The sequence below is a fragment of the Poromitra crassiceps genome, assembly GCF_964638095.1.
Source record: "Poromitra crassiceps genome assembly, chromosome: 1".
Lineage (NCBI taxonomy): Eukaryota > Metazoa > Chordata > Actinopteri > Beryciformes > Melamphaidae > Poromitra > Poromitra crassiceps.
The window spans coordinates 50,572,551-50,598,526 of NC_139623.1; the positions used below are offsets into that span (position 1 = coordinate 50,572,551).

Below are 25,976 nucleotides of genomic sequence, written 5' to 3' on the forward strand. Positions count from 1 at the left end.
AATAAAGAAGAGGGTTGAGCTGAAAAAAACCCTGAAGAGTCATGACAAACATCTACAAGAGTAAACAACTACCCTAACAAAAGAGGGCAGAAGCGGCACTCCAACAGTTAAAGAAAGAAAACTCAACCACCTTCTTCATTCTGCTGGTTTATTTAATTGGTTTTTGTTTGTTTGTTTTGGAGAGATAAGATCCATTCTAGACAGCATGCTGATGTGTTTTGGCTTAGCAAGGAGCCTTCTTTGGACCATGCTTTTGAGGTAATGTTTACTGTCGACTAGTTTGTGGCGGAGCACCCAGCCAAGGTTTTTTGGAGAAGTGCGCTTGTTTTTATGGCCTCCTGAAACATCTAGAAGAGCTCAACTCACCGTCCTGTGTGCAGACTCCCAGCAGATTGATGATGTTCTTGTGTTTGTCCATCACCTTCATCAGCTCCATCTCAGAGATCAGGTCTGCAAGGTCTTTGTCTGTGGCATCATCTGGAGAAAAATACGAATGTTGATACCATTTCATTTGATTTTTTACACAGAAACAGCGTGAACTGAACGAGATGTGTTGCAGTTTCGCAGTTTTTCCCCCGCCCTCTTCTCACAAGCGTAGGCTACGTTTCTACCAAAGAGCAGCAACTAGCATTTTCACCTAGCATTTTAAGGGCTGTTGTGTCAATTTCATTGTGTTTTAAATGTCTCCTACCTTTGAGCATCTTAACAGCCACAGTGGTGGCCTGGTCCTGGCAGTCCTTGCTGATGCCGTAGGCCTCAGCTCTGACCACCTGACCGAAGCAGCCTTCTCCAAGAAGTTTACCCAACATTAAACTAGAGAGAGAGAAAGAGAGAGAAAAAATATAAGTCCATCCAAATGAAAACTAGTACAAATCCCATAATTGAGGCTCTGGTTTCATAAAACATAGGTTGGGTCAGTCCAAAATGGTCTGCGCGCCTGTTTCTTTTTGGGTCCCCACATGACAAGAGTGCTACCATGTTTCAAGGAGTGTCGATTCCGGGAGCCAAACTGCAAGGGGCGGGGCTTTCATACATCAAGCCAAAGTAAAGGCATACTAATAATTGTGGATCTAAATTGTAGTTGTTCATTTCCAAACACTACATATCTATTTGGAGTAAAAACAAACCAAAAAAACATTGCCTTAAGCTCATCATTATTCAATAGCTCTCTTATATATGTCACAATTTGGAATGAAACTTTGCAAATGATGATAAAAATCACATGAAATCTGAGAGAACTTACTTCTCTCTGGGGAACTCCCAGTCGGGGTCATAGGGCAATTCAAACTCCATGACTCCAGCCAGCATGGGGGAGCAGCTGGAGGAGAGGCGAGCCACCCTCATCAGCGAGGCACTCGACTTCCCTGACGAGTTGGACTCCACAGAGTACTAGAGGAAGAGATACAGGAAGGTGAGGTTAGGGAATCAATGTGGATTTGAATGGATTTTTCTCCCAAATTGTACTTTGCCAATCCCCTGTGCTGTCCTGGTCATTGCACCACCCCCGCTTCTTTTCACCTGACAGTGAGGAGTTTCACCGGCAGGACGTAGCGCATGGGAGGATTACATTATTCCCCCCAGTTCCCCTCCACCCCGAAAAGGTGTCCCGACAGACTAGAGGAGGCACTAGTGCAGTGACCACGACTCATCCCCCACCGGCTTCCCACCTGCAGACATGGCCAATTTTGCCTGTAGGAATGTCTGACCAAGCCAGAAGTACCGCTACCGGGACTTGAACCCGGGTCACCGCAGTGAGTGCTTATACCTCTACACTACCCAGACATCCCCAAGTGTCCTGTACCTGTCACCCCCAAGTGTGCCGTACCTGTCACCCCCAAGTGTCCCATAGCGTACCTGTCTGCGAAGAGGAAACTTGGAGAGCTTCTGGACGGGGAGGACGTCGAAGGGCTCCCGGCTGGGATGGACCTGCATCCGGCACAACACCACAATGACGATGGCCATGATGAGGGCCAGGAAGCCACAGGCGTAGATGATAATGTCAGTGTATTTGGTCTCCATGGTGTCCACATCATCAGCCACTTCTTCCTCTGTTGGAATAAGAAGCATTGGTTGGTTGATCGGTTACAGCACAATGTTGAGTAAGTCAAAATCATTGAATCATTTAAGCAAACAGAGTAATTCAGTCAATAAATCCCTCCAGCACTCCATCAGTTCATCCAGTACCTGAGAGGACAGTGAGCCAGGCGGACTGGTAGGAGAAGCCAATTGAATTTCCGGCCAGACAGGTGTATTCCCCAGAGTCCTCCATGGTGACTTTGGACAGGTAGAGCACCTCCACCTCTGACATGTTCAGACTGCCGGTCTGTACAGTACAGTGACATTCAGCAGTTAGTACGAAGCAGCACTAGTCGTCACGATACAACTTGCAACAAAGCCACATTCTGACCTAAGGTGCTTAGTGAAATGATGACTCTTATGCAACACATTTGCCAAAAGTCTGAACTGAGCAAATCACATTAGTAGTGCAAGAGCGCCTTTTCCAAGGTCTGTTACCGACCTTCAGGATCTGAACGTAGGGCGTGCCGTCAGGTCCGTAGCGGCTGCCGTTCCTCTCAATGTGTTTGAGCCACTGGATGTGAGGCTGAGCGTCGCTGTAGACTTTACAGTAGAACTGGACATCGCTGCCCACCACCACTGTGGTGTTGGCGGGCAGACCGGCCTGCAGGATCGGCCTGTGGGGGGAACGCTCTGCGCAAGGGGGGAGCGGGCACAGGGAGGAGCGGGCACAGGAACAAAGACAAAGAGGAAGATAATATTAACTTCCAGGAAAAGCAGTCAGGGCTAAAAAGGATTCCCCCCCGGCTCAGGGTGAGAGTTCAAAGGTAAGTCGGGGACAGACACAGTGAGGCAGATTCCCCTGATCGGCCGAGCATGGCCTAATTCTGATGGAGCAGAAATACTCCTCTCACTGGGAGTCCAGAGTTCAGACAGGACAACTGTGGGGACAAACAGAGATGGTCACATGGTAACATTAAGAGTTGTGTGTCTAAAAACACCCTGTAAAGCCCTGAGCATCCACAACTTAGCTGTGCAGCCCAGCCCGAGGCCCTGAAGGCAACATCTCTGCCCAAAACAGAAGTTTTGGCGGAAGGTAGGTTTTGTTTGCCACACAGGAGTGCCAGATTTGAATTTGGCCTCTTATACTTCATCAGTCCGTATAAAAATCACTATGAAAGCCATATTTCTTCCAAGCAGCTTTCAAACCCCCAGGGCTCTGGCAAGCGCTATCTGCTTTTTGCACTTGTGCCACGGTTTGCGCGCTGTAACGCCGTGTCTATGCTATCGTGGACGAGCGCAGACTACCATTTTGCGCTCCGGCCGCGATAGCATGCGCGTAGCCACGGGTGCGCTAGGGTGTGCAAATGCCACCCAGACAGGCCACTGGCGCACCCAAAAAAATGGGGTAAAAAAAGTGTTTTGTTTTGTCTGCAAAACACATGTCAACGCTGTCATGCACTGTGTCCAACTGTCCGCTGCCCTATGTGCCCCGGAGCATCATGGGAAACTAGTTAAGCTGTCGTCCACGTAAAGTAAACAAATGCACGCACAGCAGCAGCAGCAGCAGCAGCAGCAGCAGCGCCAAATCAGGAAGACATGAAACAAAGCTCGCTTTTAAGCTTTTTCGGCAAAGGCAAGAAACGACGAGGAAGAAGATGACTCGTCGTCACCCTCCCCCTCAACAAGTGCGGATTGTAAGTGCACCCGTTCCCGCACCTGTATTGGTGGTGTACAGTGGAGAACAGACAGATGATGAAGAAGATGATGCAGCCGAAACAATGACGTTAACAGCGGGGAACGCAGCCAACAACACACCGGAGGTTTGTGGCCAGAGGACACTGACGCTACAGATCTCTCTGCAGTAGACGAACATGCCAACCAAATTTGCGTTCTTTCCCGACTAGAACACTCATTGGAAAAAGTAGGTGAGACTTTTTTGAGATACTAAACAAAGTGGTTTTACATGTTGCCAAAAAATACAATTTAATTGACTGCTTCTACCTGCTAATAATGAGTGCGAAAAGGAGCAAACAACACACAAATATTCCTCTAAATCTGGTTTGAAAAGACCCCAAAAAAAATTGGCGCCGGCCTCGCGGCCGCCACCAAATGGTCCGCCCCCTGGCACACCCTGGCTTTCTGTGGCACACCCAATGAACCGAGTCTGGCTACGCTACTGCGCGATAGCAGGCACTTTTGCGCCGGTTAATAAAAATATAAAAATTGTGGAACAGCAAATTATTCAGTGACGCAATGAACTATTATTCACTGAAAAACTTTTATCACACCCCTCTCTCTCCCTCTCACGTGCGCGCACACACACACACACACACACCATACTGCATCGCCCATATTAATTAATCACCAATGCTATAATTAATAGCCTAATAAAATATAAGTCTACAATGATATCCCCCTTTGAGTAGCCTACATTCATCTGTCAACTCTCTGTCACATCTCATCTCCTTCTCTCTCCAAATCCCCCCCCCCTCTCTCTCAGCTATGTCACTCACTCGCCCTCGCTATAAATAAAATAAATAAATTCTACTGAAACAAATTGTCCAACTAGATAGACCTGTCGGGTTTTCTGTGGAAAAATAAACAGGAACAAATAGGCTACAAAGAGGAGTTAATGGGAAATGAATTGAGAAAACTTTGTAGCCTACTAGTAGAAAAGACATTGTAGCCTACTTGCAATATTATTGTCAATCAAATGTCCCTGTTTGCCTGTTGCAAACATGTTTCTATTTTCCAGTCAACCAAAGAACCCGAATTGCTTCAATTAAAAGCTGCAAATCACAGATGTTTTTAACAGGTATGTTTTTAACAGGTATATGATGCGATGGTTGTTGTGAGATGTCCAAATTACACATGGAGAGAATTACAGCATGCATCGCGCAAGCTGTATTAAAGGGAATGCGAGATGGGAATCTGATTGGTTTGATTGATATAACGCCCAGCCAGCACACGGCCACACCTGTGAATAATTCTTGACTTAAATACGCTTATTTGGAGCTTTGCGCTGAGTGTGTGCTGAGCGCACAGGCATATAGCGCGGCAGGGAGAATACCAATGCGCTTGAGCAAACCCCCAATTTGCGCTGCGCTTGGCGCTAAACCCACGCATGCGCTAAATTACCGCTCTTACAACGATAGGGCCCCCAGTGTTTTGGCACAAAGATGAACCTGTCTTCTTCCTTTGTATATTGGATTTTTGTTATGACACTATAATGGTCATGCAACGTTAATGCCCAAAAAAAGAAAATCATGGTGACACCGCTAACCGTCCAGTCATCCATCCAACGGCTTGGGTAGCTTTCTCTAATTGAAAGGTTTGGTTTTATAATGTTATTTGAATGCTACAAATTGTTTTTGGAAAAGAAAAAAAATATGCGTGAAATTCATCGTAAACGGAGATGCTCATAGCCTCACAAACAAAGCAAATCTCTTGAAATGGCCCATAGCTCTCATAGTCAGCTGTAATGTGTTTTTATGCCAGCAGGATGTCTTATTTTTGGAATGAATCCTTCAATCGGTTCCATTAGCGCGGCTCTTTTGTCAGCCCGGCGCATGGAGCCACTCGCCGTCCGGGGTCTCTTTGATGTCGGGTTACTCTCGCTCTCTGCTCTCGTTAGCCGTCTCGTTAGTCTTGTCCCCCCGTTGTTCTCCTGGGGACGGCAGTTGACCCCGCGGTGGACAGACAGCGAACAAACGAGCCAACCAAAAGACTCCCAGCACTCCTCCATCTCCTGTCACAGGTCAGGTAGAAAACTGCTGTGGACGCCTGACCGTCCGCGTCCTAGCCACCACGGCCGACGCCAGGCGCCCCCCCGTCACCTTCCACTCACCCCCACAGCTATACCCCTCCCCACCCCAGGCGGCCACCAGACTGGAGGCTTTGAAAGCACAAAGTGTGTACACCCTTTCCAGAAGCCGTATGCAGCAATTGTTGCTATTGCTACCATAAATAATATCAGGCAGATCAGAGAGCGATGGAATTAGACTAAACCCAGCATTAAAGTAACGGTCCATGATGTTTTCACGTGGATAAATCTTCCTTTTGACCTGGAGCTTTGACTTTGTGACGTAACGAGGACTGACCTGTCCCATAGGGCAGTGGTTCTCAAATGGGGGTCCGCGGACCCCCATTTGAGAACCACTGCCCAGTGCCAGGGGTCCCCCTGGCACTTTGCCAGGGGGTCCGCGAAAAGTTTTCAAGCAAAAAAAAAAAAAAAAAAAAACTTTTTTTTTTTTTTTATAATTAAAAAGAAAATGCTACATGTTACTTATTCCTTCTCAAACTACTTCCTACATGGTGCTAGTCTATCAAAATATCTTGGCTGTCATTTATTGTGTTGCATAGTGGTTTTCTGGACTGTTGACAAATTGTGATATTGTAAGTCGCTTTGGACAAAACAAAAGCGTCTGCTAGATGACGTAATGTAAATGTAATGTAATAAAAAATATATATATACCGTAAATTCCGGACTATAAGCCGCGGCTTTTTCCCCGTTTTTTGGCCCTGCGGCTTATATAACGGTGCGGCTTATCTATGGATTTTTTCAGAAAAAAAAAATAAATAAAAATAAAATGTCTCTTTTTTAGCACTCTTTCTAACTATAAATCCACTTCTGTTTTAATTTCCTCTCTTGCCCTCTTTTCACCACACCGCGGACACTGTGTGCACTGTAAAAAACAAACAAAGGTGGTGTTGTGTTATGTTGTTTTGTTGAAATGTTACGGTAATACGGTAAATGGGAGCTTCCTCAAACAGCCATCTCTTTCCCGACAATCCCCTCTGTGCATGAACCCTTACATATGGTAATTACGGTAAGCAAACGGCCACTCGGTGACCTCCAAAATCGATGGATTTTACAGGTTACACAGCTTCATCAGCACATTTTATGTGCATTGCTTTGCTGCTTGTTTTTTCGATTCTTTTTTTGTAAAGCACCTTGAATTGCCTTTGTGTATGAAAGGTGCTATATAAATAAAATTTGACTTGACTTGACATCATTTGGCGGAAATCAACCGGTTACTCCTACCGGTTCAAAGTTCATTTCAGTAGCAGACCGGAATCACAACAAGAGGAGCAGTAGAAGCAAAGGGTCGTGCACTACCGGTAACTCTCTCTCACTCACCATGGGGAAGATACGCAGAAATTCACACGACGCAGCTTTCAAGTTGAAAGCAGTCAATCTCGCATTAAAAGACGGAAATCGAGCAGCAGCTCGTAACCTTGGCATCAACGAGTCAATGGTGAGGCGTTGGAAGGTGCAGCAGGAGGAACTGTCTCAGTGCAAAAAGACCAAAAAGTCCTTCAGAGGTCATAAAAGCAGATGGCCCGAACTTGAAGATTCCCTTGAAGATTGGCTGTTGACCCAGAGAGCAGACGGCCGAGGCGTTTCCACGGTGCAGATCCGACTGAAGGCCAAAACAGTCGCCACCGAAATGAAAATTGAACATTTCAGAGGTGGCCCATCTTGGTGCTTCCGATTCATGAGACGAAAGGGACTGTCCGTCCGGGCGAGAACTACTGTGTGCCAACAACTCCCTCCCGACTACCAGGAGAAAATCACAAACTTCGGCGAATTCACACAAAGGAAGATCAAGGAATATTCCATCGAACCGGAGCAGATCATAAATATGGATGAAGTGCCTTTGACGTTCGACCTGCCACTCACTCGGACTGTTAACAAGAAAGGTGAATCGTCGATCACATTGAGAACCACTGGGCACGAGAGAACGAATTTCACTTGTGTTCTGGCCTGCTCTGCATCTGGAGTAAAGCTGCCGCCAATGGTGATTTTTAAGCGGATCACGATGCCGAAAGAAAAAATTCCCAGTGGGATATGCCTCAGAGTCAACAAGAAAGGATGGATGATGGAGAGTGTCATGAAGGAGTGGCTGGCTGAGTGCTACGTCAAGCGCCCTGGAGGATTCTTTCGCCAAAAAAAAGCTTTGCTCGTTCTCGACAGCATGAGGGCTCATATAACAGATTCCGTGAAAGCAGCCATCAAGAGCACAAACTCAATTCCAGCTGTGATTCCTGGGGGCACAACGAAGCATCTGCAGCCACTTGACATCAGTGTCAATCGTGCGTTCAAAGTGGCACTACGCGTTCAGTGGGAGGCGTGGATGACGAGCGGCGATAAATCATTCACCAAAACTGGTCGCATGCGAAAAGCAACTTTCGCTCAAGTTTGCCAGTGGATCCTGACAGCGTGGAGGAGTGTGAAAACATCCACGATCACCAACGGGTTCCGAAAGGCTGGACTGCTGCGTGATGATGACGCCGCCACAGCTGAGCGCCTTCAGAGGCTGTTCGATTCCGACACCGACAGTGACGAAGAGGAGTTCGTTGGTTTTGAGAGTGACAACGAAGGAGAGAGGAGAGTGGTTGACGAAGCCACCCTGAACCTGTTCGTTTCCGACACTGAAGTTGAGGACTTTGGTGGTTTCAGTACGCAGGAAGAAGAGGAAGACGAGGATTAGTGACTTGACTTTGACTCTGGTTACAGCCGTTTGCTGCACCTTCACCTAAAAGATGAAGACAAGGATTACCGTAATGACTTTTCTGGTTTGATTGTTGAAGCATTTATTGTTATTTATTTATTGTTGAAGGTTTACAGCACCTTATCCTTTTGAGGATTGTTTTATTATTGTTTTACAGTTACCGTATTTTGTTTACAGCACCTTAACCTTTTGAGGATTGTTTTATTATTGTTTTACAGTTATTTTGTTTACAGCACATTATCCTTTTGAGGATTGTTTTATTATTATTATTATTGTTTTATTTTTTATATTTATTTTGTTGAAATGTTAATAAATGGGAGCTTCCCCAAACAGCCATCTCTTTCCCGACAATCCCCTCTGTGCACGAACCCTTACATATGGTAATTAAACATCAAAACACCCGCGGCTTATAGTCCGGTGCGGCTTATATATGTAAAAAACAGTCCATTTTGCTGCTGCGGCTTATACACCGGTGCGCCTTATAGTCCGGAATTTACGGTATATATTTTTTTTGCAAAATAGTTCAACGAAAATAGTTTATGCTTTAAATCTAAAATGGTTCATGGATTACATTCTACACACACACACACACACACACACACACACACACACACACACACACACACACACACACACACACACACACACACACACACACACACACACACACACACACACACACACACACACACACACACACACACACACACACTCTCTCTCTCTCTCTCTCTCTCTCTCCCTCTTTCTTTCCAAGTCCCCAGCATCAGTTGTCAGCCTTGAAGCAAATTGAACATGGCGGCCAAGCTCGGTATTGCAAGTCACATGAGGCCCTGCAGCCCAGAAACAGTTCTCCTGTCCACTGACATGGGCAAAAAGCAGCTGTAAAAATGTTGGGTATCATTCAAAGTCAAAAATGACTCTTTTAATGATCAGGTTTTACATTTCCGAGTCCATTTTTCTTCAGAAGCCAGAAAGAGCCGTTTTCTGGAGCTCCTTCTCTCGCTATGGCTCTGTCCACTGTAACTCCATTCATGTGGGGGAGGAGGAGAAGTGGCGGGAATACGTAAGCAGACATGTCACATGACCGTGGACTGTACATCACGGAAGTACAACCAGGAAGAAACCCCCCTTCAAAATGCTTTGTGTGCTGGTGAGCAGCTTTCGTTTCATTTTCAACAGTGTATCTAGCTCTTGAACACATCCATGATCTTACCCAGGACATCCAGGAGGTAGCTGTGAGCGATGGAGCCGTATCTGTTCTCCACCAGGCAGGTATAGTTTCCTCTGTCTGAAGGCACCACACTCTCCATCACAAGGCTCCAGTGCTGGTGTCTCAGCTAGCCAAAGAAAACAGAAAATAACCTTTAATACCGGACACGGTTTCGTCAGTAAAAATGCAGCGACGTTTCTAAGGGTGCTTTCACACTCGGGACCCGGGAGCTGAACCAAGCACACTTGTCCCCCAATTGACCCCAGGTGCGGTTCGTTTCATCAGTGTGCCCGGGTGCGGAACAGCGTACTGTGACAGGGTCCACTTGATAAGGTGGTCTGGGAAACACTTTGGCGTCCCCGGGGACGCAACACATTGCAACACTGTGAACGCCAACCGTACCGAACTAGATAGACACACACGGGTGAGGATACACTCCAGGCGTAGTTGATGACACAAGTGTACTCTGTGAGTGTTCCATTCCTGAGCACGAAAAAAAAATTGTAATGTGAAAGCTGAGGGGAGGGGGAGCAATCGTACTCGGGCGTGGAACGAAACGAAGCGAAAGCAATTGTTCCCAGTGAGAAAGCACCCTAAGACAGTATGGAGATGCTCCGGAGTGTTTCATTATGCCAACTGTTAATTTACACGGTTTAAAAGCACCCAAAGGTTCTGTTTCTGTTGTATGGTTTGTAGATTATTATTAATATTGGTTTTCTGAGGTAGAGAGCCTGCATAAGCCCGTATAGGGTCTCTACCCGCACATTATTTTGTTGTTTTCATTTTGTGCAAACAAACAAACAAACAAACAAACAAACAATAAATAAATAAGGCATCATTACTCTCACTTGAATTGATATTTAGAATCTAAATGATAGACCCTACAAACAAGCCCTTTGGATTAGGAATCAAGTCTCTATCTCCTATTTAGACAGTTAAGAATCTCAGATGCAAATGACAACCAAAATCGAATCAATTGTCCCATCGCCCAATGACGATCTGTCCTCCAAATTTCATGGAAAACCATTCATAAGTTTTTACAATATCCTGCTGACAGACAGACGGACAAATAAACTAACAAGGGCAAAGTAGGAATACAAGGTTAAGTAAATTACTTAAGAGTAAATTACTTGTTTTTGCAGACATTTACAACAGACAGCAGCAGTATGTTTGGTCCGTATTGGGCACTAAGCCGGTAGACTGCACTGACTTGTCTGTGAGGGAGACACTGTCTGTCTCTATGGCAACTTTTAGTTGACTCTAAGTCCTTGAGTCAGTGTAAACACACAGAAGCTTTCTCCAATTCCTGTCTCGTCTCCTGTCACTTTGCCTCTCTAATTGTAAAGCTCAGTTCAGTTCTGTCTCAAAGCGTTCTTGAAGTGGATGTTGCTCTTGTTCAAAGGTAAAAAAGAAATATAAGAGTTCATACTTGAACAAGAACTGGTATCGAGGTAAAAAAAATAATAATAATAATATTACAGGTTCTTGTATGTTTTGTACAGGTCAGTTTAGGTCACATATGAGACATGTATTATCTCGCCCCAGAACTCTTGAAAATTCTAGTATTATTTGTGTTATGTGGGGTTCAACCAAATATAGATCCATGCCTCATTTTGGGTCCTAACCCACAGTTAAAAAAAACTCTTCCAAAACAAGCATTGAAATTGTACATCATAGTTATCTTCTGTTTATCCAGGCTTCTGGGGGTTATGACCAGCAAGCAACAAGCACAAAGGATGTTTCACAAAACAAATTTGATTGCAAGTTAACAGTGTGCCGGACTCCTTCTTCACTAGCTGCTGACATATTAACATAGGTTCCTGTGGTGTGATGAACTCAAAATGCATATTTATTTTGGGTTTCCAGGGTCTTTAAATGTCCTCACCTTGATGCCCCCGATGCGGTGCTCCCCTCGAAATTCACGTCCATTTTTCAGCCAGCGGATGGTGGGCATGGGGCTACCCATGGCCGGGCAGCGAAATTTCACCGTGTTTCCGGCCGGCACCGCATACAGCTTCTTCTCCATGCGCTGGGTGTGGGTCCAGTAGGGACCTGCAGGGGGGGACAGAGACTCTGGTGAAATCGCGATCTTGAGATGATACATTTTTGTTCCTCAAAAAGCACGGCGACGTAGCGAGCGAGCGACGCACCTCTCGAGAAGTAAACCTGGTCGTTTTCGATCTCGGCCGACGTGTCCTCTAGGCCATTGTCCTCGTCGTCGTCCCCCGACCCCAACGAGTCTGAAAACACGAGGAATAAAGAGATGATTAGGTAAAATGCTTCAACTAGATACTCATAGTATGGCACATTTGATTCTAATATATCTAGTACATTTTAGTATGAAATTAGAGTGCTGTTCAAGCCTGTTCAAGTTAACTGAGCAGATTATTTTCAAGCTACAACTCAGAGACACAGGAAAACCCAAGTCCTTACCTGCCACAGTAATGGTGAAGTTCCTCAGAGGCTCCTTGCTTCCACGGAGAACGCAGACGTAAACGCCTGAATCCTCGTACGTCACGTCCGTGATCTCCATGATGGCGGCGCGGATCTGGATGCGGGGCGTGTGCAGAACACGCGTGCCCTCCTTGTACCAGTTGACGGCCACGCCCGGCCGGCTGCTCATGTCACAGCGGAGCTTGAGGACATCGCCTGGCTCCAGCAGCAGGTGCTCCATGGTGTCCTCACTCAGGTCCTCAAGGATATCTGTCGGAACCAAAGAAGATCAGGCTATTTCTCACTCTCTCTCTTCTCTGCGGATATGTAGAATGTCAAGGTTTCTGAACCAAAAATGCACATCAACATGTCTATAGCCTACGTGTATATCAACGTTATAGAGATAGCGCGGTGGCCAGTAATGGACCATTTCCAACGCTGGTATCAGTGCGGCCCCGCCCAGCTCATCTGGCTTTTTCATGACATCACTGATGATGTCACAATGCCTATGACATCATCAGTGGGACAACAATTTAAACAGAGAACAGACAGAGATTGCCCACTTGCTCCCTTTTATATTAGTGCAGTGCGCCCGTTCCCCCATGCACCACCCCATGGGCGCTTCCCCCCTGCACACACTGCACTCTGTCAGGTCCACCTAAGGGCAAGTTTGAAGTCGATCCGACAAATGGTTCTCGAGATACGCGAAGGACAGTCATACAGACAGTCCTGGAATAAGTCCAAATTGCATGAAATGCGGCACCGCACTCCATCGGAGTCCGAGCAGCGCACTCCCCAAGTTTGACAAATGTTTCTCAAGATAAACTGCTTTTTGTGTTGTGTTGCCAGTAGGTGGCGCAGGAAATTGCAAGATTTGCAAGAAATTAAAGTTTGAAGTCGATCAGATGAATGGATGAGATAAAGCGCTTTTTGTCTCGCCAGTAGGTGGCGGCATGCCAAATTGCACGGAGTTCAGCTCCCTACACTATATGTATATATATATATATATATATATATATATATATATATATATATATATATATATATATATATATATATATATATACATCTATATATATATATATATATATATACATCTATATATATATATATATATATATATATATATATATATATATATATCTATATATATATATATATATATATATATATATATATATATGATAGATAGATAGATTCTGGCGATTCTTTCATACTTTCTGGCCTTGATTCTTTATTTCCAGACCCCATCCACCCCCCCACCCCCACACACACACACACACACACACACACACACACACAGCTGTCCAGTCAGCAGGTTATTATTTCATCTCCTCTCTAGGCGACTGGCTCAACTCCGGTCAACCATGACCTCTTAACTCATTACCCCCCTCCCCCCAACACTCTCTCACACACACACACACACACACACACACACACACACACACACACACACAATGAAGTTACCATGGAGACCCTAACCACCCTGCCCTGCCCTCCTCTCCTCTCCTTGTTTTGTTCGTCTCTCCATTCCTCACTCACTCCCACCAAAAAAGAAAAGAAGGGGAGAAGTGGAGAACGTATAGCTAATGAACATGTTGCAGTGGACAGGTCTTGTGACACCATGGACGGGCCTTGTTGCAGAGTGACACCATGGACGGGCCTTGTTGCAGAGTGACACCATGGACGGGCCTTGTTGCAGCGTGACACCATGGACGGGCCTTGTTGCAGCGTGACACCATGGACGGGCCTTGTTGCAGAGTGACACCATGGACGGGCCTTGTTGCAGAGTGACACCATGGACGGGCCTTGTTGCAGAGACACCATGGAGTGACACCATGGACGGGTCTTGTTGCAGAGTGACACCATGGATGGGCCTTGTTGCAGAGTGACACCATGGACGGGCCTTGTTGCAGAGTGACACCATGGACGGGCCTTGTTGCAGCGTGACACCATGGACGGGCCTTGTTGCAGTGTGACACCATGGACGGGCCTTGTTGCAGCGTGACACCATGGACGGGCCTTGTTGCAGAGTGACACCATGGACGGGCCTTGTTGCAGCGTGACACCATGGACGGGTCTTGTTGCAGCGTGACACCATGGACGGGCCTTGTTGCAGCGTGACACCATGGACGGGCCTTGTTGCAGTGTGACACCATGGACACCATGGACGGGCCTTGTTGCAGTGTGACACCATGGACGGGCCTTGTTGCAGTGTGACACCATGGACAGGCCTTGTTGCAGTGTGACACCATGGACGGGCCTTGTTGCAGTGTGACACCATGGACGGGCCTTGTTGCAGTGTGACACCATGGACAGGCCTTGTTGCAGTGTGACACCATGGACGGGCCTTGTTGCAGTGTGACACCATGGACACCATGGACGGGCCTTGTTGCAGTGTGACACCATGGACACCATGGACGGGCCTTGTTGCAGTGTGACACCATGGACACCATGGACGGGCCTTGTTGCAGTGTGACACCATGGACAGGCCTTGTTGCAGTGTGACACCATGGACGGGCCTTGTTGCAGTGTGACACCATGGACAGGCCTTGTTGCAGTGTGACACCATGGACGGGCCTTGTTGCAGTGTGACACCATGGACGGGCCTTGTTGCAGCGTGACACCATGGACAGGCCTTGTTGCAGAGTGACACCATGGACGGGCCTTGTTACAGTGTGACACCATGGACACCATGGACGGGCCTTGTTGCAGAGTGACACCATGGACGGGCCTTGTTGCAGTGTGACACCATGGACAGGCCTTGTTGCAGCGTGACACCATGGACGGGCCTTGTTACAGTGTGACACCATGGACACCATGGACAGGCCTTGTTGCAGTGTGACACCATGGACGGGTCTTGTTGCAGAGAAGTTCATTCTAGCTGGGCGAGGAGGACGGCTGCCATCCCACCGTCACCACTTCATCTCACATTTTACATTGAAGCCATTTTGCTCTTATCCAGAGCAACCTAACCCTAACCCCACTTCAAACATTTACATTCCTGACTGGAATACTTTTGCGACCTAATAGTCAGTTAGGACGGGAGAGGGCCGGAGAAAGAAATGAAAAGGGCACAACAGAAGTTTGCTTCCTAACATTTGCTTCCAAATATTCCCCAGGCATTTAGGCTTGCCGGTGCAATTACCTGCAGGGATTTCAGCAGCAGTCAGGTCCACAGTTCGGGAAATGATGGCACCTATGGAAGGCAAAGATAATACAATTTACAAACAAGCAAGCAAGCAAGCAATCAATCACTACTCGCTGAATAAAACCGGGAATTTGGATTAAACGCGTCCACCTGGCATGCAAATGGCAAACGAAACAAAAAAAACCAAACCATGCCATGACCATGCATTTGTCTTACCCGGCAGGACCTGTAGCCAGGCCGACTGCATGTCCTTGGTGGTGTGGCCTGCGTGGGCTGTCTCAGCCATGCAGATGTACTCTCCTGCATCCTCCAACGTGAGGTTGGACAGCTGCAGCGTGTTCAGCTTGGAGGCGTTGCTCTGTAGGGCCTGCATGGAGGAGAGGAGGGATGGCGTCAAAAACAAGACAGTCTTTCTTCCTTTCGGGGGACATACAGACATCTATCTATACGATAATGACAATAGCGTCTGTCTGTCTCTCTGTCTCTCTCTCTGTCCTTCGCGTATCTCGAGAACCGTTGGTCGGATCGACTTCAAACTCGGGGAGTGCGCTGATGGCGACCCGACGGAGTGCAGTGCCCTGTTTCCGTGCGATTCGGACGCGAAACACGTTCGATATTTGAATATTTGTCTTCAGTTCTGCGCTCCTTCAAGGTCCAAGGAGGTGAGAACAGTCAACGCAGGGTCGTTAAGTAAGTCAACATGGACTCCTTGAGAGTGAATGGCGGGGGTGCTAATTTTAATTTATTTATCCTGGTTGCTACTCCACCCTCTGCCGATCTGGGGAGAGCCGAAACTGGCTCCATGCTTCCTCCGAGACATGGGCAGTTAGCCAGCCGCTTCTTTTCACCTGACAGAGGAAGCTTCACTGGTAGGACATAGCACGTGGGAGGTTCACGCTATTCCAACCAGTTCCCCTCCCTCTGAACAGGCGCCCTTTAACGACCAGAGGAGGAACCACATTAGCAACCAGGATATTGCATGTTTTGGTGAAGGGGCTTCCTATATGAAGGAAACCCCCGGGAGGCACGGGGAGAACATGCAAACTCCACACAGAAAGGCCCTTTTGACGACCCCACCGGGGCGGTGGGCACTCGAGGACATGCGAACGGGCACGCATTCCTTCAGCGTTCACAGCCTCCCAGGTGGGAATCGAACCCAGGACCTTCGAGCTGTGAGGCGACAGCACTTACCACTGCACCACCGTACCCCCCAGATAGCCATTCATCTGATCGACTTCAAACTTGGGGAGTGTGCTGCTGTGAACCTGACATAGAGCAGTGCCGAATTTTGTGCAATTCGGCACAGCGCCACCTATTGGCAACACAAAAAGTGGTTTATCTTGAGAACCGTTCATCCGATTGACTTCAAATTTGGGGAGTGTCCTCCTGGGAACTCGAAGTAGTGCGGCACTGAATTTCTTGCAAATCTTGCAATTTCCCCCGCCACCTACTGGCAACACAAAAAGCAGTTTATCTCGAGAAACATTTGTTCGATTGACTTCAAAATTGGGGAGTGCGCTGCTCGAACCCCGATGGATGGAGTGCGGTGCCGCATTTCATGCAATTTGGACTTATTCCAGGACTGTCTGTATGTCTGCCCTTCGCGTATCTTGAGAACCGTTTGTCAGATCGACTTCAAACTTGCGCTTAGGGGGACCTGACAGAGTGCAGTGTGTGAACTGGGGGGAAGGGCCCACGGGGTGGTGCATGGGGGAACGGGCACTGCACTAGTACAGACAGATGGACAGACAGACCCTCTTAGCCCCTATAGGTGGCCACGCTGTAAAAAGCAGTAAAACAGCCTTAAATATGGATGAATCAGAGTAGCAGAGTAGAGCAGGAAAATTGTTTAGAGTAATAGTAATAGAAGAAACATCTGAAAGAAACCCTCAAAACAAGATGGAAGTTCATATCCCACTGGGTAATAAATAGGCTTATAGTAAGTGGTGTTCTCACCGTCAGAGCCCGGAGGCGAGGCTGCCCCCCCTGGCTTCGCCCTTGGGTGCTGCTCTCCATCTTCAGCCACTGCACCCTGGTGGATGCCGGCCGGTGGACCTTACACACCAGCTTGGCCTGGCCGCCCGCCACTGCCGTTGCATTTTCTGGGTAACCCGGTGCCATCAGTGGCCTGGAGACCCGCAGGTCTGGGGGCAATGAAATGGACATAGCAGGGCTCGACGTTAACTTTTAAAAGTGGTTGCCGGAGGGGCAACCTGGCAAGAGCTTTTGGTTGCCCGAATAAAAATATGGTTGCCCAAATAAAAATATGGTTGCCATTTTTAGTCGCCTTATATTTTGAGTAATTAAGATACTATGCAGTCATAAGCCGGCTTAATAATGACGATGTGACAGAAAAGTAAGTATAATAGTCTATAGTATATAGTATAATAGGCCTATTCAGTGCGCGCAGCGGGTGTAGTAGTAGTAATAATGATAATAATAATAATAATAATAATAATAATAATAATAATAATAATAATAATAATAATAATACATTTGTGTAATTTCATTCACAAATTCAAGGTTTAGTAACACCCTTAACAGTCACTGTGGGATTGAAGGACACCTTTTGAAATGTGTCTCTCTGGTGTTAGAAGACCACCATATTGACTGAATGTTTCTGTATTAGAAGAATAACTAACTGAATGTTTCTGTGTTAGAAGAATAATGCCATATTAACTGAATGTCTCTCTGTTAGAACAACACCATAATGTAGGCCAGTGGTTCCCAAATGGTGTGCCTACTAGGCACACTGGTGGCTTAGGACAAGTCCAGGTGTGCCTTGGGATTTTGCATTATTGCAATTGCAAATTGTAAAACTATACAAAAAGTGGGTGTGTTGCTGCTTTGATGTAGTAATTTTGCAAAGTTTCAAATGAATTCCTAGAGTAATATATTTTGTCAAATTTTATTTGACATTAGTAAATAAAAAACATTTGGAGTGATAAGAGTAATAGAGGCTATTTTGCACAGATAGACTTAGGCTATATAGGTGTGCCTTGAGATTTTGTAGTGCCATTTGGTGTGCCTTGGACACGAAAAGTTTGGAAACCACTGATGTAGGCTATCTCTATGTATCTCTTAATACAATATTTCTCTTTACACTCTTTACAAATGATATACCCATGTACATTGCACTCTTCACTACATCCTGTGATATCAGTCATTGTTTGAGACAGGTTATTTATTTTGTTGTGAAACATTCACAAGTCACTCAAAGGCCACACGCGCGTGGTTTACCGACGGCTCCTGAAGGCGTCATATGCAGGACTGGAGAGGATGCAGCTGCAAGTGTTTGTCTGCTCTCAACTCCGTGAATCTCGCTTTAATCTTCATAACAGCGGCTCATTACCCGCTGTACACGGGGACTGCTCCCTAGTCCGATACCTCACGAGTCCGACGACACCTCATGGTTTTGGGTTAGGGTCTGGGGGAGGTTAGGTTTAGGCGTGGGGGTGGGAGAGGTTAGGTTTTGGGTTAGGGTCTGGGGGAGGTTAGGTTTAGGCGTGGGGGTGGGAGAGGTTAGGTTTAGGGTTAGTGAAAAACGGGGAATATAGAACCCGGGGAACATAGAAGCCGGGGAACATAGACATGATCCCCTGTCCAATGCCTCTTTTTTCGGACTCGTGAGGTGTCGGACTCGTGAGGTATCGGACTAGGGAGCATGCACCCTGTACACAACATGCACTAGTTCTGCAGAAGCACTCGCGGGTCTCTCCTCCTTTTACAGACTCTCTCACTAATCTCACCGCTGTTTACATGCTTTTCAGACTAGAACTAGCTAACACGCTAGTTATACTTAGCTTAGCTGTTAGCTATAGCTCTCTCCCTCTCGGTAAGATGTTCATGTTCATGTTCGTTACGCCCCTAAAATTCATGTATATTTGCTGGAGGGGGAGAAATCTCCCGCTAGTGTTGATGTCCAGTGTGATGGCAGAGACACTGGGAAATGTGCGTTTGTTGCGTCGCGTGTAACGTTAATTAGACGAGGAATCCCGTGGCAGAGACACTGGGAAATGTGCGTTTGTTGCGTCGCGTGTAACGTTAATTAGACAAGGAATCCCGTTAATCACCTGTCCAAGTCAGTACTCCTTAAACACACCGCACGTGCAGCATGCATCAAGTAGGTTCCGACTGGTAATTAGTAACATCGGTCCGATTGTAACAGCAATAAAATATCACATATATGTCACTCACAACAAGTATTAAAACATATTTATTTGGTGTATATTTTGCTGTTTGTTGCTGTACATATTTTTTTGCATGTTAAAACGTGGTTGCCCCTGGGGCAACCAAAGGCCAAGAAATGGTTGCCCAATTTTTTTTGGGGTTGCCCGGGGCAACCGGGCAGCCGTTAATGTCGAGCCCTGCATAGGGAAGAGAAGAAAGAGAGAGAGTGTGTGTAAGGCTCACAATCACATCTACAGTTCATTTTCTGTGGTCTGATGTGTAAAGAGGTTGACTTTGTTGCATTTTTCCATTTGACTTGTTTACATTCATGCTGCCCAATTTCAAGCGAACCAAGGCTTGTAACATCACATGACTTACCAATAGCTTGTGTATTGGACAAAGTCTTACTAACCCCATGAGGTTAAAGATTTAAGAGGCAGGTGGAGTCCAAAGAAATGTGCTTCTAGTCCCTGTAACTTCAGCTAAGCATGACAGACTTGTCTGCGACCTGTATCAATATATTATTGAGGAAGCATTTCATCTCGTCTTGACTCCAGTTTGCACTCGGTTCATTTAGATATGCTTGGCTTTCCAGGCACAAAGAACTGCTGCTATCAGATGTCAACATCCGCCTCCGTTTACCCCGAAAAACGGTTTGGGGTGGTTTCCTGCAGTCGCTTCGGATTACGTTCCCACTCCTGACAAACCGCAACACAGTCCAGTTGGCAGAGGAACAGCACTCGCATTTTCAGGCGTCTCAGTGTCAACTGCGCAGGAAGCCCGGTGCGGTGGGTGCTGCAGCACCCCCTGGTGGCAAGAGATCGAATTTTCGAAATTGTTGAATTTGGCTGTGAAGCGTGCACTACTTAGCCTTACGTTCAAACTAGTGTTTACATAGCTGTGTTCACTTAATTTGTTCACGGAGTCGGAGACACGCTTTGTGAAGAGAACGATACGAGATGACAAAACTGAGAAAAAAAGAAAGAGAAGATGGGAGGAATAGCAGGTAGGCTATCACTGTACCTGTTTTCCTTAGGGTAAATTGAGTGATGCTGCAGAGAAGAGGAGAAGATACTGAATAATGACATCACAACAGTATAATCCTAATGTTAATTTAAAATGACATATTCCTCTAAATATGGCTAAAAGTCCAAAAAACATCAAATTTTCTTCTGCGCAGCCCTTGCGGGCAGCACCGAGAGTCCCTTCCTCACAACACCCCCTACTTAAAAGTACTTCCAGCACAGCTGCTCAGTGTCGTTATTTGCTGCCGCCCTAGTTGAAATGGCATTATTCTCACCAGCCCAAACAAACTAAACCAGGAGGGCGGCTGTAGCTCAGGAGGTAGAGCGGGTCGTCCACTAATCGCTCTGCATAAAAGAGGTCAGTGGTTCGATTCCCGCCTCCAGTCTGCATGTCGATGTGTCCTTGGGCAAGATACTGAACCCCAAATTGCTCCTTATGGTGTGCCAGCACCCTGCATGGTAGCCTACCACCATCGGTGTATGAATGGGTGAATGTATCTACTGATTGTAAAGCGCTTTGGATAAAAGCGCTATATAAATGCAGGCCGTTTACCATTTAAACCAGAGGACAAAACACTAACTTTGACTAAATGCTACAAACACGTCTTGTGTGAACGGGCCCTAAGTGAACAGGATGAAAACTATCAAAGCACATCCTATCAGTCTCAGTTTACCGCTGAAAGGTCCGGTAGCCGAAGTACAACGTGTCCCCGAACAACCGATGTCATTGAATGCTCCCAGGATCCAGTGATAGAGTGCCCTGATAACCTCACTACTATCGTGTCACCATCGCCCGCTGCACCGCCCATTCACTGGGTCACTCGCCCGTTTATGTGTTCGCTTGTTCGAGGGTATGCGTGTTGCGGCCGGGGCCCACGGCACTCAGTCACTCAGAACGAGCAATTTTCCAGGGCAATTTTCTGTCTGATTGCTTCCTGTGAGCGCTTAGTGAAAAGGCAATCTGTTCCCTTGTCGGAGGGAAGTGCTGCACTAGATGTAAGTAGAGGGAGGGAAGTGCTGCACTAGATGTAAGTAGAGGGAGGGAAGTGCTGCACTAGATGTAAGTAGAGGGAGGGAAGTGCTGCACTAGATGTAAGTAGAGGGAGAGAAGTGCTGCACTAGATGTAAGTAGAGGGAGGGAAGTGCTGCGCTAGATGTAAGTAGAGGGAGGGAAGTGCTGCGCTAGATGTAAGTAGAGGGAGGGAAGTGCTGCACTAGATGTAAGTAGAGGGAGGGAAGTGCTGCACTAGATGTAAGTAGAGGGAGGGAAGTGCTGCACTAGATGTAAGTAGAGGGAGAGAAGTGCTGCACTAGATGTAAGTAGAGGGAGGGAAGTGCTGCACTAGATGTAAGTAGAGGGAGGGAAGTGCTGCACTAGATGTAAGTAGAGGGAGGGAAGTGCTGCACTAGATGTAAGTAGAGGGAGGGAAGTGCTGCACTAGATGTAAGTAGATGTATGTTCTCAGGAAAAAAAGAAAAAAGTGATCACCTTGTCAGGGGAACAGTATGCCTCTGTCTCTATGTGAATACTGTGTGACCAGGGACACGAGTAAAACAGGGGAACAGTTCAATCAGTGTTGTATGACAAAGACAACAGAAAGGCACAATTTGCAACATGTAGAACCGAAATGTGCCTTTATGTGCCGCTCCTCAGCTCTGTGAGTGCAGGCCAGGTGGAGAACTCACAAGCCGCTCCTCAGCTCTGTGAGTGCAGGCCGTGTGGAGAACTCACAAGCCGCTCGTCAGCTCTGTGAGTGCAGGCCGGGTGGAGAACTCACAAGCCACTCCTCAGCTCTGTGAGTGCAGGCTGGGTGGAGAACTCACAAGCCGCTCCTCAGCTCTGTGAGTGCAGGCTGGGTGGAGAACTTAACAGAGAACAACAGGGGCCTTCTCAGCTCAGCAAGAGGAGATTTGTTGGCCTGCTGGCTGCATAATACTGGCATTGTGCTTTCATAGCCAACCCATGGAAAGTTGCTTCAGCTTGACTTGACTTGAGCCTCAGTGGAAAAGGTGGATGTATCATCTGTTAATGGGGTTTAATGTTTGCAGTGTGGATTATTAGCTATACGGCTATTAGCTATATGCTGTGTTTCAAACACAAGTACTTCAGTGTATGAGCTGTCACAGGAAAGTGAATGGAAGGACTCGGAGCACTGCATGTGTCACAGTTACACATGCACACCTATGGAGCCAGCCTAGAGAGTGTGTGATTTCACAATTCACTCATAGCTGACTTTGTACACTGCCATTATAAAGGTTGGGAAAAAGCATAAAACAAAGTGTGATGCCTGAAAACGCACAAAAAAATATATCTAAAAAGCTGAATAAGAGTAATCAACTATGAACAGTGGTGAGCATTTAAAGTTTGAATGGAGTTTCTAGCTTAGTATGAAGGAGTAGTTAGAGTTCAAAGAGGGCATGGTTTGAACAGTCCTCTCATAGAGTTAGTAGCCGCTTTCACACACAGATCACGCAAAATTGCAGTTCAGAAGGCCCGCAAAGCCGGCAGCCTCGCCACAGAAATTGGTTTCACACACAGCCAAGCAGCACCGCCACATTCCCGTCCTGGGGTGTGCTTTCAGGTGACAGCCACCGCTCCCGGATTGAACGGCGAGCGGAGGCACTTCCACCCAGCACCTCCTAGCCCAAATTCATATTTTCATAGGTTACTGTATGATGAACGAATTCATTCAACAACCAAACATCGACGATGTACGCCAGCCAACGATGTGCAGCTGCGGTCGTTAAGGATCAAAGTGATAAAACACGAAAGTGTTGTCCACATGCAGCATGGTAACAAGGCTTTCAATATTCATCTGATCGACTTTATGGATCACAGATGCACCATCATGTAGCCTATTAGGTACAAGGCTAATTCTTATGTTTTGGTTCCAGTTTTTTGTAAAGCAAATTAAGTAGCCTAATTAGCGTCCGTTCTGAAAGACGACATGCGCATATCAAACAGCTGCAGTCTGTATAACATTCGTCGGGGGAATAGTATAGGCTATAAATGTACATGACTACTATAACGTTAGTAGATTTTGTAAGGGAATGCACAACTGGCTAGCTAGACAGATTGCAGTTCTGGAGCTGGTTTCCAGAGGGAATATCCTCAGACCAACTCGCCACAGACAGCTATAGTCCTCTGAAGCTTATTATTATATCCGTTAATTTTACCTACTAATGTCAACATCGTTTGAGCATAAAGCCTAACCTACTTACTAGGCATGGAGCATTCCTCCTGGCCGCCTTTTTTTACTTTCACTTATGCCTTTCTTGCTGTATGAGGTGGTTTCCCCTGTATTTTCTTATGAATGAGCTGACCATTCGCACCGTTCCGGCTTGCCGCTCCCACGCTTTCAGGTGGAGGCGGGTTGCAGGGTAACCCGGCGCTGTGACTAGGTCCACTGGCGGAACGAAAGGCGTACAACAGTTACCCACCAACCCGCTTTCACAACCTTCACAACGGAGGCGCGGATCACATTCTCCGTGCATTTTACGGCTTTCAAGGCCGGTGTGAAAGCGGCTAGTGTCTAAACAGGAATGGGGAAAGTTGACCTGGGTTCTGAAAGGGGTGGGGCTTAGGAAAGGTCAATTGGCATGTTTTGGAGCAAGACATGACATTGGTCATTGGTCATCACAGAGGTCTAATTGTTTACTCATGATCTTGTCGAGTCAAGAAATCACAGTGAAATCAGGTTGCAAACAGCTGCCGTTCTAACACAATTATTCATCACCGGGGTTTCCTCTAATCTACAAACTTTCAAAAAGTTTCAATCCCTTTTGCAGAAAAACACCAACCAACCTGATAAAATGTCCACATTGAGAATATGAGACGCCGATGAGTCATGTTCACTAATTATCATCCTATGAGTCATGTTCACTAATTATCATCCTATGGAGCAGCCTTGAACAAAGCGACAGCCCATAGTGACCCTCAGATCACAGAGATAGCATCAACCAGCGAACACACACACACACACACACACTTGCAGCCATGCTAATGAACTTGCAGGGACGGGATGTTGGCCTGGAGTTGAACTCACGGTAGAGTGTGAATTGTCACCCAGAGGCGAGGGGGCAAACAAAACAAAACACAACACAAACAGACCGTCCCTCTGGAGCGGGCCAGCCGATGGGCAGCAGAGCCTCTGTGTGGACGGGTTGGGACAGTGAGGAGGTGCAGAGCCTCTGTGTGGAAGGGTTGGGACAGTGAGGAGGTGCAGAGCCTCTGTTTGGACGGGTTGGGACAGTGAGGAGGTGCAGCGCCTCTGTGTGGACGGGTTGGGACAGTGATGAGGTGCAGAACCTCTGTGTGGACGGGTTGGGACAGTGATGAGGTGCAGAACCTCTGTGTGGATGGGTTGGGACAGTGATGAGGTGCAGAGCCTCTGTGTGGATGGGTTGGGACAGTGAGGAGGTGCAGAGCCTCTGTGTGGATGGGTTGGGACAGTGATGAGGTGCAGAACCTCTGTGTGGATGGGTTGGGACAGTGATGAGGTGCAGAGCCTCTGTGTGGATGGGTTGGGACAGTGAGGAGGTGCAGAGCCTCTGTGTGGATGGGTTGGGACAGTGATGAGGTGCAGAACCTCTGTGTGGATGGGTTGGGACAGTGAGGAGGTGCAGAGCCTCAGCGTGGACGGGTTGGGACAGTGAGGAGGTGCAGAGCCTCAGCGTGGACGGGTTGGGACAGTGAGGAGGTGCAGAACCTCTGTGTGGACGGGTTGGGACAGTGAGGAGGTGCAGAGCCTCTGTGTGGACGGGTTGGGACAGTGAGGAGGTGCAGAATCTCTGTGTGGACGGGTTGGGACAGTGAGGAGGTGCAGACCCTCAGCGTGGACGGGTTGGGACCAGTGTAGGAAATTAGCCAGTCGCAAGGGCAAAAATGCCCCAAAGAAATCTCAGAATGCCCCTAAAAACCATGATCAAGGGGCAAAAATTGCCCCCAAGATTTTCACAATTTAATTTCCATTCAATTAATTTAATTTCCATTTCCATCGCTAAAACACACTCAGCACCTGCAAGCTGGTTGCCAGAAGAAGACGACAAAGAACATACTCAGACAAACAGCTGGTTGTTCACACTACGATTTAGCAACTTTATGCACTAATTACTATATATTTTTTATTTTGTAAATGGCCCCATTTTTTTAAAAGTGGGGCCAAATGTTGCCCCCCAAAATATTTTGTAAATTTCCTACACTGGTTGAGACACTGAGGAGTTGCGGAACAGTTTTGTGCCCCGACCCGACAGCGTACAACACACGCAATCAGTCTTTGGGTTGTGTACGCTTGAAGAAGATCTGCTGGGTTTGAGGCATTTCTCCATGATTTGACATTAGGAGTGACAGGACAGAGAGTCATATGGCAGCTTTAAAGCTTAACGGGACGGGACCAGGGCCGATTTTACCAACGGGCTTACCGGGGCTGAAGCCCCGGGGACGGGACATCAAG

The 25,976-nt window shown here is 47.0% G+C and overlaps 1 protein-coding gene across 1 annotated transcript in view; it reads right to left on the minus strand.

Annotated features, from left to right (window-relative positions):
* fgfr4 (fibroblast growth factor receptor 4) overlaps positions 1 to 25,976 on the minus strand; it is a gene marked incomplete at its 5' end in the record, with an annotated part of 46,797 nt that overhangs the window by 16,927 nt on the left and 3,894 nt on the right. Inside the window, 13 exons of the mRNA XM_083636486.1 lie at positions 367 to 477; positions 692 to 813; positions 1,244 to 1,389; positions 1,855 to 2,048; positions 2,185 to 2,323; positions 2,519 to 2,709; positions 9,748 to 9,871; positions 11,630 to 11,796; positions 11,895 to 11,984; positions 12,178 to 12,447; positions 15,326 to 15,376; positions 15,545 to 15,695; positions 17,285 to 17,472. Of these exons, the coding sequence (XP_083492612.1) occupies positions 367 to 477; positions 692 to 813; positions 1,244 to 1,389; positions 1,855 to 2,048; positions 2,185 to 2,323; positions 2,519 to 2,709; positions 9,748 to 9,871; positions 11,630 to 11,796; positions 11,895 to 11,984; positions 12,178 to 12,447; positions 15,326 to 15,376; positions 15,545 to 15,695; positions 17,285 to 17,472 (1,944 nt within the window). The remainder of the gene's footprint in view (positions 1 to 366; positions 478 to 691; positions 814 to 1,243; positions 1,390 to 1,854; positions 2,049 to 2,184; positions 2,324 to 2,518; positions 2,710 to 9,747; positions 9,872 to 11,629; positions 11,797 to 11,894; positions 11,985 to 12,177; positions 12,448 to 15,325; positions 15,377 to 15,544; positions 15,696 to 17,284; positions 17,473 to 25,976) is intronic.